Consider the following 12,932-nt stretch of genomic DNA (forward strand, 5'->3'; position numbering starts at 1 on the left):
CGTGCCCTCTGGCGGCGACAGCAAACATTTGATCTATTGCTAAAGACAATGATGATGAATTGTTTGTCGCTTGTGTCCTCTCTGCTGCACGTGTTAAACCCGGAACTGCCCAACTTGTGCTGGAGGGTACCACCGGATTATGAACAAGGGTTCCAGGGGGAAGGCACCAATTATGGTAGAGTTGGAGGGGGGGGATTGAGTGTCATTGGAAAAAGTTTGTTTTAATTGGTTTTGAGGTGTATCTTCCTATTTGAAAATTGATTATTAATTAAAAAAATGTTGGTAGGACCCAGCCAATATAAAGGAGGAGGCTGGAGGTTCTAATGGGGAGAAGTGGTCTTACCTTCCTTGAATAGAGTCGAGTCAGGAAGACTGCAAGGGCCTAACTGTTAAAGGGGCATCGCCTATAATGCAGAGGTTTTTTGTGTGTGTGTTTCACCAAGTCTACTTTTTACTTTTGTAGTTTTGTTACCAGTATAATTTTTTATTTTTCCATCTGTCTTTATTTTCTTCCAAAATCAGGTCTGTACTCTACATATTGCTGCACAGGGAATTAAGTTGGAATCGAAAAATAAATATACTTGGACTGAATAAGTGGGTTTGTCTCAGTGTTTGGGCCACGACCGCTTGTGCCAACCCTACAGACTCCAAGAGGATCATTCCGGATATTAGAGATAACTGATAAACTTCCCTCCAGCTCCAAATCAAATATCTGGTAAGTGACCAAAAGCAAACAGCCTCATGAGGCCTTTTTCTGACTCCGGAAAGAAAAGTTCCAAAAAATGTCTGGAGCAACTTACTCTTAAGAATCATTTCTGGAAAATGTCCAGACCTCAGTGCGTGTCTATTTTAGTGAAGCTGCTGAGATGCTTCTGGGTAGGAACTTATTCCAGTATTTGCTTGTATGGGCCCAGACACTTTTTGGTGTTGGGTGTTTGTGTATCTGTGGCTGAGTGATGCAGACGTACACATGGTCCACGGCTGCACTGCATCTGTCTGCTGGTTCGTGTTTTTGGAGGCCACAGAATCCCACATCAACACGGACATACCAACAATCAAGATGCTGTCTTTCTGTCTCTGAGGGTCTTTCAGGAAACGTCTTAAACTTCTCCAGCCCACTAAAGCCCCGGGGCTGAGAGGTACAGATGGGTCACTATACTATAAGTCTCCCATTTGCAGGAGTTCTGCAAAGTTCCAAGACGTTCCAGGGGGCCAACTCCTCTTTTTGGCAAACCACAAACAAGACATCAACCCCCGGGCAAAACCCATTAGCGGGACAACTGGGAGAGCTGGCAGGAAAGATGGTCCACTAACTGTACCCCTGAGCCATAACCACGGCTGATGAGAACAGCATTTCTAAACTTAGGTGACGTCTGGATCTGCATAAGTCAACAAGCGGAGAACTACATGGAGACAGAATACAGAATCACTCACAGACACCAGCACAGACGTACACTCTTTAAACCGAGCCCCCTTGCACAGACACTGGAATGCACACTGTTCCTGAGGAGCTCTGCTTGGGACCATTCACAGAGATGTTGTATGTCCAGAAAATGAATGTGTCTAATGGTGTCCTGCGCCCTGTGTGTGCAGCCAGCGATTCAGGGGTTTTGATGAATGGGCAAACAAGTAGCTGTTTCAATATTGACTCTTAACATTTACATCAAATCGGTCGGTAATGGCCTGCACATATTTAGCTCCTGCTGACCGTTCACAGACTGTGTGAAGCAGCGGCGGCTTATCCCACAAGGATCCTGTCAGTGTAGCGTGATGTGAGGATGTGAGTCATCGCTGCCGTGCTCCCACACAAACACACAGTTAGTCACTTTCTCACCCCGGTGATGCAGAAGCAGTTGCATTAATGGGAAACGTCATAGACAGGAGTGTAAGTGAGGAAACAATCGTCAGATGTTACCCAAGCAGTTACACACAGTTTGGTTAGTTTTTTGTATTTGACAACAAATCTGAGGAACACTTTGGTTTTAAGTTTACTAATCTATGTGATGCGAGGTTAGAGATATAACTCACAAATATATAAAATCGTTAAATCCGCATTTCCTCAACCAACTCCAACCAATGATGGACAGTTTAGACCAATTTGTGCAGATAATAAAAGACAATAAGTTGGAACATTATTGTTTTTAAAATTGCACAGTATGAGAATGTTTAATATTTGCTTTGAACTGATTATACAGTATTTCAAGAGGCCATGGTTCTCGGGATTATACTTCCAAACCTCAACCTCCTCGCTGGCAAAGTTTGAATGGTCAACATTTAATCTTCCTTATTGTGGTGTTTACTCTAATGTCAGCAAAAGGCCTGAACCTGGATCATCTGGTCATGTAGGCATCAACACACACACACACACACACACACACATACACACACACACACACACACACGCAAACACACACAGAATCTTCTCCCAATGCAGTCGAAAAATCCTTCACTTCCGTTTTCTATGTTTATTTAATGAATGTAAAAAATAAATTCTTTGAGGTTTGTGGGATGAGTCAGAAGAGAAAGATTAAGAGTCACATTAGCATTTGCGTTGGCATTCCCATGGGCAATTCTTCTAGCTCTTTTTTTTTTACACTAAAGCAGTTCTCCCTCTGTGAAGCCAACGCTCATGCCCTCCAGATACTCCAGGAAATAATAAAGGAGGCTCCTCTTCCTTTAGCCTTTTTTTCAACCTGAATGAAAGACAAACAGTAACGAGTGGCTGCTGCTGTCGTGTTCACTGCAACCGCAGAGTTAAGAGCACAACAGAAATCGAACATGCTTTTTCCCTACATACGCTAAGTGTTACCTTCAGTTGTCATCTGCTTTAAATCTGAGTGTTAAAATGAAAGTTCAGAGGTGTTAGCCCGGCTGAGCGTTATTATAGGTTTTATAGAGACGATGAATGTCAACTCGGAGAGACAACGAGAGTCCAGGGCTTTTGGCGATAAAGGCAGACGGAGGTGTAAACAAAAACATGTGATTTCCACAGCTGACTTTAAACGTCACATCCTCTTAGTCTTTGAACTGTTACATCCAACAGTCGCGCCCCCGCTCCTGAGCTGTACCTGTTCATGTTTCGTGAGGCGCGTTTTATTGTGGATGTCGGAGGAGACCAGGTTGAACTGGTGTTTCTCAGCCAGTAGCCTCAGTAAGATGACCACCGTCCGGCTGCCGCACTTCCCCACGCGGTTATAGACCACCTGGCTGGGGAACGGGAGGACCTGCAAACACACGAACACGCAAACATGTTACATTAATATTACTGAAGTGCATTATTATCATTGTGCATTTTTGAACACAGGAACAGTGGAGTCACAAAGTGTTGGAAGGGAAACAAAGAGGAAAAAAGCGAGGTTAAAAACTGTAATGCCTCTTTCTTTGGCCTTTGACCTCTGCAAAAGGTCTCTCAGGGGCTGCACTCTGTTGACCTGACTACATACACCCCCCCAACACACACACACACACACACACATACACACACACACACACACACACACACACACACACAGAGACACAAACGGCATGCATGCTCTCATCTTCTCTGCTCCTCTCAGCTCCATGAGTCAGAGTCTGTGATGACTTCAGCAAAGTGATAATGATGCAACTTTTTAGTTAACACACACACACACACACACGCGTCCGCACGAGCATACAAACACAAAAAACATGAGTCACCAGTTAAACAAGTAGCATGATTCAGACCTTCAAATGAAGTGGATGCCATTGTGTAAACACTGATTTGCATCCGAATTAAATGGAACTAATTTTTAGAACAAGGGCAGCAACAATGCACTAATTTGTCAATCACCTCATGAGGTTTGCAGAAGTGGCCCCTCTTAAGAATGATCTCCAGCCGTGGGAATTTACCAAGAGAGCAAGACTGACAATAAATAAAAGGAAGTTAAAGGAATTAATGGGAGCGAAGAAGACTTTAGGGTCTCTTGAAATGACATTTTGGATTGGGTCAGATCGCTTCTCCCAAACCAAGCAAAGACGGATCCTGTCTGTCGCTGCCATGAAAACAGTTCCCCTTTTTTAAATGAAGCCTTCCAGTAAATCTGATTGGGGGGGGGGGGATGCAGCAGTGATGAATGCTTGTTGGTATTCTCAGCCTGGGAGAGTCATTGAACTTTTTCCCGGGGGGGGGGGGGGGGTGACAGTGTGTGTGTGTTTGGAAGAAAAGTCTGAGTGACTGAACTAACCGGTTCATTGGCTCATGGGGGGGGGGGGGGGGGGGCCAGTTTATGAACAATTTGGATAGTTTTCTAGGTGACTGGCTCACTGACTTTTACAGGATGAATTTGACCTCCGACCTGCTAGCTTCTCCCTCCACTGTGATTTAAAATCCCCTCACATTTAGTTAGCATCAGGGCTCTCACACACACACACACACACACACACACAAACACACACACACACACACACACACACACACACACATACACACACACACACACACAAACACAGGCTGATTTGGTTCTGTCTTACCCAGGTACAGGCTCAAAAACAGCAAGGGATTCTTGACTTTTAGTACGATCCAGGGAAAAAAAGAAAAATCAAGAAAGACAAAGGGGGATGAAGAAGAGGAGCTATATGGAATCCAAACAGCAGGGAAGAGAGGTATGAATTTTCCACTTAATCCCATTTCCGCTTTGATTTCCCAGAATCCCTGCGTCTACCTGGACGTCATTAGAGGCTGAGGCACGTGGGCACACTTTCCCTCGAAGGAAGCAGCGTGATCTTGGAAAAACAATTCCCAGGGGAAATATGTGCTTATACAAGCTTTGACAAGTTGTGTTGACAGACGTGCTTCAGCTTGTGTCACGCGCTGAGACGTCATCATCGGCCAGACGTTTCTTATATAAAAAACTAGAATCACCTTCTAATCGCTAAAAGTACTTTTGTAGATTAGACTCTAATGGCGTCCAAAAAGAAAAAAAGGAATAAACTAATGGTCAGTGTTTGTAATTTCACTCAGTTTTGAGAAAAGATTAGGATCAGATGATGCAACATTCCTCAGTGTTTTCAAAGTAAATACAGGATTCTTAACTTTCCACAATGAGGTGGCGGACCAGTATTTTGCTTAGTTTACCCAGTTAGTACATGTTTCATGTTTCTGTAGTTTACCTAAGTAGATTTCTTTTCGAGAACTTTTACTCCACTACATCTGCAAATATCTTTATTTTCCTTCTACTCAACTACAAAGCTCAAATTGTTTTTCATTGTTCAAAAGGTATCAATTACTGGAGTGGAATTAGTTCATTTAGCCAATCAGAGCGGGCAGGTAACATTAGACCCCGCCTCCTGTAGCAGCATCACTGGTGAAGAGGAAAAAACTAAAATGGAGACTCAGCTATAATATGAAGATTTATGAACTATTTATATGAAACTCTTGTACTCTTGGGAACAGGCTACAGGGAGCAGGCTACACCCTGCATGTTCACTTTTAATACTTTGAAATATATTTTAAACTAAATACTTTACTCAAGTAGAAAAGTTATTGTGGTACTTTTACTTGAGTACATTTCTGTCTATCTAGTACTGCCTCCACCACTGTTTAATAGTCTGGTGTTGTATAATACAAGATAAACATCAGAGATGCCATCAAAGGTCCAGCCAGCTCTGACATCACCGACAGGACAACCTCTCAGTTTGGTTGTTCCCGACACATCTTAGGTTTCTGATGCACGCTGTGAGAAGTGACGTGATTGTGTCAATAGTTGATCCACAGTGTTTTAAAAATACAATTATGTAACAGTGCTGTTTTCCACCGTGTCTGATCTGGGCGCTCCTACTCCCGAGAGTCAGGCTGCTGTTGTGGTATTTACAGATACGCGAGCCAAAATCCAGCCGACTCTGAGGACGCCAGTTGTCCTGCACCTTTACTCTCTCTCACGCTCTCCTCCACTTCTAGCTTCAAGTCTATTTTTGCCTCCTGCACCAAAAAACCTTCATGCTGCTTGGAGACATTTTCAGATGTGACATTAGTTCAACAAACACGTGCAAATTATTGCCTGTGTCTCGTGGCCTGACCACCCATCTCTGCAGAGAGCCAGCTGAACACTGCTTTCACTCATCCAACAGCGAGTTTCAGGGCATGTCCTGGTTTGCCACACATCACGACCACCACGCACCCGCTCATCCATCTTCTTCCTGCAGGTCCTGGAAAACCGCACCAGCAGCGCTAACCTGGGAAAGGGCGCTCGGCTGGTTTGAGTTAAACCCTGCTCTGGGTTCGTTGCTCTCGGCTGTGAACTGCTCATCCCACGCTGAGTGGAGAACAGCATGTTAAGGTTTCGGTCGGGGCAAACTGCAGATTCGCAGAGTTTCCTGTTATTAATTTTCTATCAGTTCGTCTCCACTACCACTCGGGAGGGAGGTGGAGGGAGAGTCTGTACTTTCCGTGCAAATGCATTTTTTCACAATTAAGATGAATTCATTTTTGGAGCTTGAAAGAAATTGGGAAACTTACAAAAAATTGCAGAAATGTAATGTGTGCAGCAGATGGAGATTGTTTTTTGACCTGTTTGTTTGTGCGTTTGTTGCTGCATCTTTCCACCATTTTTCCACAAACAAAATGAAAATGACAACATCACCTCCTTAGCTGAGGTAATGAAAAGACCTCCTGACATTGCCCCAAGAATGTTAGTGCATGAATATAAAGTAAATCTATTGTGGCTATAAACAGTCTCTCTGTTTAGTGCAATTAAAAATTCAACAACACGATGTTGGAAAATGTGCCCTATTAAAAGATATATTTAAAAATATGTATATATAAATGCAGACATTCTTGCCGTTGCTTCCATAAAGAGTCTCAAAACTTTATTCTGAGAGTTGTGTGGTTTTTCCATACGCTTTCATTTACGTTGAGCTTTCAACTCACTTTCTAATCTTTCCCTGCATTTACCAGAACCCCAGGCCTCTGTGTGCACATGCTGCTACGCCACCACCCCTCCGCAGAGACATTCTCAAACAAAATGATAATGGGAGATGTGGCTGGTGAAGCGTTTGACGCTGACGAGGCACCGGCATCTTCTGTCTGGATGAGATGAGACGGGAAGGGAACAGCTGATGTATCATCAATGTCCCAGCCTATAGTCTCTGTGAATGGAGGCTGTGTGTAGTGAGTAAAGCCTGTAAAGATAATGTGGCTGCAGAAGACAGCCGCAGTCAAATGATACGTGAAAGAGCCAGAGTGAAAGGAAGGAGAAGACAGAAGAGCTTATTGATTTCAAACTTGGGAACTTGACGGGACGGCAATGAAACCTGAGGTAAAAAATAATATTAAACCAGAATATAATAGAAGAGCCCATAACTCTGCCAAGGCCAAATCTGATTAAATTCAATCAAGCTGAACCGAATTTTTACCAAAACAAATCTGATTAATTATTTCCTTTGAAAATGGGGAAAATGTCAAGAAACACACATCTCGTAACATTCAATAAAGTGAAATCCAGATCCGCAACAAAATGTAATGTGTTCTTCCCTGACTCATACAGCATCCTTCCACCAAGTTTAATGGAAACCGGTTCATTTGTTTTTGCGTAATGCTGTTCACAACCTCACAAACACTCATGAAAACAAAACCTCCTCTGTGAAGGCAACACAACTTGCTGCTACTCGTGCAGCTCATTGCGGTGAGACTCCGGTATTTACCTGAATGCAATCCAGCTTAACAGCTCAGTTTTACACTGAGTCCATCTCTGCTTGTGACACACAGAACTATTCTTTAATTATGAAACAAAATTTTCAGAGGACCATGTTTTATTCAAACGCTAAAAAACTCCTGCAAGTCAATTATTCTTTATCACTCCCTTGTGCCTCTTGGAAACTTTTTCGTCCTCCATTAAAATCCCACTTTTCTCAGTCAAAATTAATTCCAGAGCTTCTGTGTTTGTATAACAATGTAAATATTCAGAAGTCAGTCGCCGCAGGACACAGTCAAGCTGCTGCTCTCCCAACTCTGTCTGCAACGGGGAATGGAAATCAACTTGTATTCATTGAACTTAATTTCCATTAAATCTTTGCAGGCACTGTTATAGAAAAAGTTTGGCAACCTACAGAATACGCTTTAGAGACTGAGAAGTAAACTTGGACGTGTTAAGTTAAAAATAAAGCTCTGTATGAGATGGTGCTTTTCCCTGAAAGATAATGGTGGTATCAAATTCCAGCAATGTCCGGCCTGGTTTGGTTCATCGAAACAACACTTCCCTGTTATCTGTGAGAAGCCAGCACTGTGGTTACTTGGTTTGGCCTGGTGGCCAGAACAGGCTTTTCAAAGTAAACACATAACTCTGCAACAAAGCCCTCATGTGACCCACTGCAGCTGAATCCAAACAGCTGCTCACGACAGCCACAAACAAAAACCTGCAACCAAACTATTAGGTCTAAGGTTAGGTATGTGCTAAATGCCTCAGCCAATAACTCCTTTAGACCAAAACAAAATGATAAAGTGGATAAAATAGGTTGGAAATGAGGTGAAGATGAGTTGGTGATTGATTAAAGAACAAGATAATGAACAAGGGTCGGACGGAGGAAGAAAGCAGCTGGCAGAGCAGGGAGGAGAGATAGTCGTGCAGCTGGATGAATACAAGGCTCCTGTGTGTGTGTGTGTGTGTGTGTGCGTGTGTGTTTGTTTGTGTGTGTGCGAGAAACTGCTCAGAACATTACTGTAGCACTAAAGCCGAGTCTAGTTGCTATTTGGAGTGGGTTTGCGAGCAGCCCCTTCACACAGACCTAACCCTTATCCCGACTGGACTGAATTGGCTTTGGAAACATGGGGCGGCACATCAGAGACAGAGAGAGGGAGGGATGGGGGGGAGGAAGAGCGAGAGAGAGAGAGAGAGAGAGAGAGAGAGAGAGAGAGAGAGAGAGAGAGAGATTTGGATGAAAAAGGAAATACTCACTCTTGGAACAGGAGGTCCGTGGTCATCCAGGTATGTGGATTCACCTGCAACAGGAGTAGATACATTAGGGTAATGAAAAAACGCTCCATGATCAACTACCTAGAAAGAAAGCGACTGAAGGTGCAAAGATGGTTGAAGCAGGACAAACAAACATTTAAGTTCACATGAGAGAGTGACCGTGATGTAGCAGCAATTCCCAGAAACAAACATACGAAAAAAAACATATTCATTTGCAAACAAGAATTGCCGCCCTGCAGTTGAACGCCTCCACTAACAAATTCAGTTTCAGTCAACACACATGTTTTTTAAAGACCCACGAAGTCCCAGTGACCTTTGACCTCTGAAATCTGATCAGTTGAGTCCAAGTGAAAACTGGTCAACAAAGGCAGACTTGAGATGTCGCATTGTCACGTTCAAGAGGCCGAAGACGTGTTTTGTGAGGCCACTGTGACCTCGACCTTTGACCTTCAATTACCAAAGTCGATATCGTTCATATCTGAGTCCAAGTTCAAGGCGTTCCTGAGATTTGGCCAAATGTTTGTTTTGGGAGGTCACAGCGATGATCAGTTCATCCACGAGTCCAAAGTAACGATTATGCCAAATTTGAAAGGATTTCCTGGAAATGTTACTAAGATATTGTGTTCTCAAAGGCAACAGACGTATTTGTGAGTTCAAAACAGGATCCAACATAAACCCTCCAGCCACTGGCGATAGAGAAGTCCCCTCGTGCCACAACACAGGTGGCTCTTCACCTCGAGACCTCCACCCTCCATCTCCTGCCACCCAGAGAAAACAGTGGTAGCTCTTTTCCACTTAGCGAGACCATGTCATTAGGAGTGTCGCAGCCCATTTATACAATATATATCCAACCCTGCATGGGAAGCTGTTTTATCTGGAAATAATGGAGGTCATTCACATGGCTCCACACTGAGGGCGCCTGTGCCCCCGCTTCCCTAAATCGAAGCTCGGGCCTCCACACAGCGGCCTTTTCTTTGGCTGCCTGTCCAGACACACAGAGACGCATCGCTTCCCATCACATTTACAACCTTCAGGTGGTGCGCCCAGAGAGAGAGAGGGAGGGAGAGAGAGAGAGAGAGAGAGAGAGAGAGAGAGAGAGAGAGAGAGAGAGAGATAGATAGAGAAAGAGAGAGAGAGAGAGAGAGAGAGAGAGAGAGGGAGACACATTGGACAGCGTAGGAGGAATAAGACTATAAAGAGAGGAAATACTACATAACAGAACAGACTCTCTTTGTGTGTCTGAAACGAGAGCCAGCATTGTGATGAGAAATGCAAGATACGTTGCATGGACACACACACATACACACACACACACTAGTGTCCCACATGGCACACACTCATTTATGTTATTATATCCTTTGAGCTGGAAGTGTGTTGTACAACTTTGACAGTAGTGTTTATGCTTTAGATACTGGTGTGTACTCTTTGAGTAATTAGTCTAACACTGAGATCCGATCTGCCTCGGCTTGGCTCTGTTGCAATATCACACACAAACACACACACACAACCACACACACGCACACACACACACTCACACAGAGTTACTGTATATAGCTTCATATTGTGGCTTATTAATTCATCAGACGCTGGATGTATAAATACTGACACAGCTGCACTTTGCCCAACCCCAGGAGGAGCTTTTTTTTTTCCACACTCTCTTTTTCTGAGCATCTGCCTCCGTCTCTCTTTCATGACTTCACACAGTTTTCCCGAGGAATGAGAGAGTCGAGGGCTTTGTGTTTGCAGCTCCTCACCGAGGCATTCGAGGTCACGCCGGGGCGAGGATGCAGGGAGGCAAACGTCTCTGGGCCTTCCTCCGTCACCCATCACGGACAAACGGCTCTCCCACCAACCCGCTCCGACCTCCAGCCCCTCCCCACCTCCCGTGTGTGCTTCTCATTAGCGTGGATAGAGGATTGGAACTAATTTTTTCCAGGGCACGGGGCTCGTAAAAGGCTGACAGCTGCCCTCCACCCCCGCCACTGGCAGAGAGAGGAAAATGAACTCAGCCACTGTACATTAGACTGCTCTACCTCGATGTACCCCTGATCTCCTGATGAGGAGGACGAGGCTCTCACGAGAAATATCTTCAGACATCCTCCGTTTAGGACCCAGGAGCCAAGGAGTACCCTGACCAGTGTCAAAGCATCACTGCTTTCCAGACACCTGTCAGAGTACAACACAAAGTAGAGAAAACCTATTTGAAACACTAAAAAGCCAAACGTTATCTGTCCCCAAACAGAGATTTTAAATTGGCAGAAGATCTCTAACCTGTCAGAGAGACAAAGCACAGACAGATCCTAATCAAGTGTTGGCTCAGTGACCACAAGCCGACAATCGAACGAGGAAGACGCACAAAAATCATGGCAACCGGGAGAAAACAGCACACGAGGAAGTCGCACAATATATCAACCTGACACAACCTGACACAACCTGACACACCAAGTTAGGACGCTGCATTGACTGTCACTCATTTCGGGCAGCCTGATCACAAACCTCACTTAACAATGACCGTGGAAATTACGTTTGGTCTCATTAGGGCCCGGTCACTGTTTTGAGGGAAAAGGTCTATATATGTACACATATTTATATAATTTATGGTAAATACATAATTATCCATCTTGGTGTTGATTTTTTTGTTCTTTCATTCTCAATTCTGAAGCTGCACTGGGGGCTTTAACGCGACTCAACACACGACTTCATGTTGACTTCTGATTGTTTCCTCACCCGTGTGTAAACATCCTGTAAAGAAAAAATACACGGGTCAGGAAAGGTCAAGTGGAGAAATGGTTGAGGGCTCACTTGAGAAGTTGAATTAAATGAAGGTCAGTGCTCCCTTTGAACACTACCTCAAGTCGGATTGTATGGTGTGTGTGTGTGTGTGTGTGTGTGTGTGTGTATGTGACTGAGGTAGAAACTAACTGGAGTGTGAGCGTATATGCATCGGCCTGTAGCTGATTGGTTAATTGGATTAACGAGTCACGAGATCCATAAACTTGCCTCTCATTAACAACGCCTGTGTGACCATCCTGATGCACAATTATCTAATCAATAATGGAAAATTAACGACATGTATCATTAATGTGTTTTCACTATTTAACCAGTGAATTCTAAAACTGTCTTTATAGCTATGAGAGGGAAACTAAAACCAGATCTATTGAAGGCCACACAAGAACAACTGCTTTTACCACCAACACATATTTGTCTTGACCGAATTAAGAACATTGTGGAACAGAGCAGCTTTGATCTGCATAATAAGAGGTCTTTAAAATCGTGGAGCTAATAGTGTGCGTCTTCAGGGTGAGATCTTGAGTGATTTATTCAGCAGAACAAACTGTGAAACTGTGAGAGGCTGATTATTTGTGCCATGATTGTTTTTTTTTTCTCTGCATGGTTCAAATATACAACAGGAACTGATTACAAACAGTGATTTTCCCACAAGTTTGGGGACAATAAAATACACAACGCCACAATATATCATGCATAACTTTAATATGTGGACACAATGATGACCGTGAACCCTGCATTTACATAAGCTTAAGTATTTAATTACACACACGTATACACACACACTCACACACACGCACGAACACGCACACACACACAAGGCCATCCACTGTTCCTGTCCAGGATCCTGTTAAAGCAAATTACCACCCACATCAATTAGTCACCTCATTAGTTGACAGAATTTATTTTTCTCCAGTGAAAAAACTGAGTTATTTGATGTTGCTGACTCGCGCCTGCTGCACACTGGAGGGTTTTCAAATGTGATTTTAAAGATGTGGGAGACCGTTTTACATAACGACAGATGTAACCGATTTTTAATCTGTTATTCCACACGCTTGGTGTTTAAACCCATGATTTCTGATTCCTAACAATCGAAAAACTTGTGTGATCAAACCTGGCTTCAGAATAAAAGTTTGGAGGTGGAGTCAACTCGTTGCACTTGTTCGTGTAATATTCTACACTGGAAAAACGTAATAAATGAAAAATAAATCACGCACT

At 43.7% G+C, this 12,932-nt stretch overlaps 1 protein-coding gene across 1 annotated transcript in view; it reads right to left on the bottom strand.

The window, feature by feature from the left end:
* Positions 1 to 12,932, bottom strand: part of usta (uronyl 2-sulfotransferase a) — a 50,814-nt gene that overhangs the window by 11,547 nt on the left and 26,335 nt on the right. Inside the window, exons 2-3 of the mRNA XM_053444706.1 lie at positions 8,910 to 8,953; positions 3,069 to 3,224 (exon numbers count right to left, since the gene is read on the bottom strand). Of these exons, the coding sequence (XP_053300681.1) occupies positions 3,069 to 3,224; positions 8,910 to 8,953 (200 nt within the window). The remainder of the gene's footprint in view (positions 1 to 3,068; positions 3,225 to 8,909; positions 8,954 to 12,932) is intronic.

The sequence above is a fragment of the Pleuronectes platessa genome, chromosome 17 (assembly GCF_947347685.1).
Source record: "Pleuronectes platessa chromosome 17, fPlePla1.1, whole genome shotgun sequence".
NCBI classification, from domain to species: Eukaryota; Metazoa; Chordata; class Actinopteri; order Pleuronectiformes; family Pleuronectidae; genus Pleuronectes; species Pleuronectes platessa.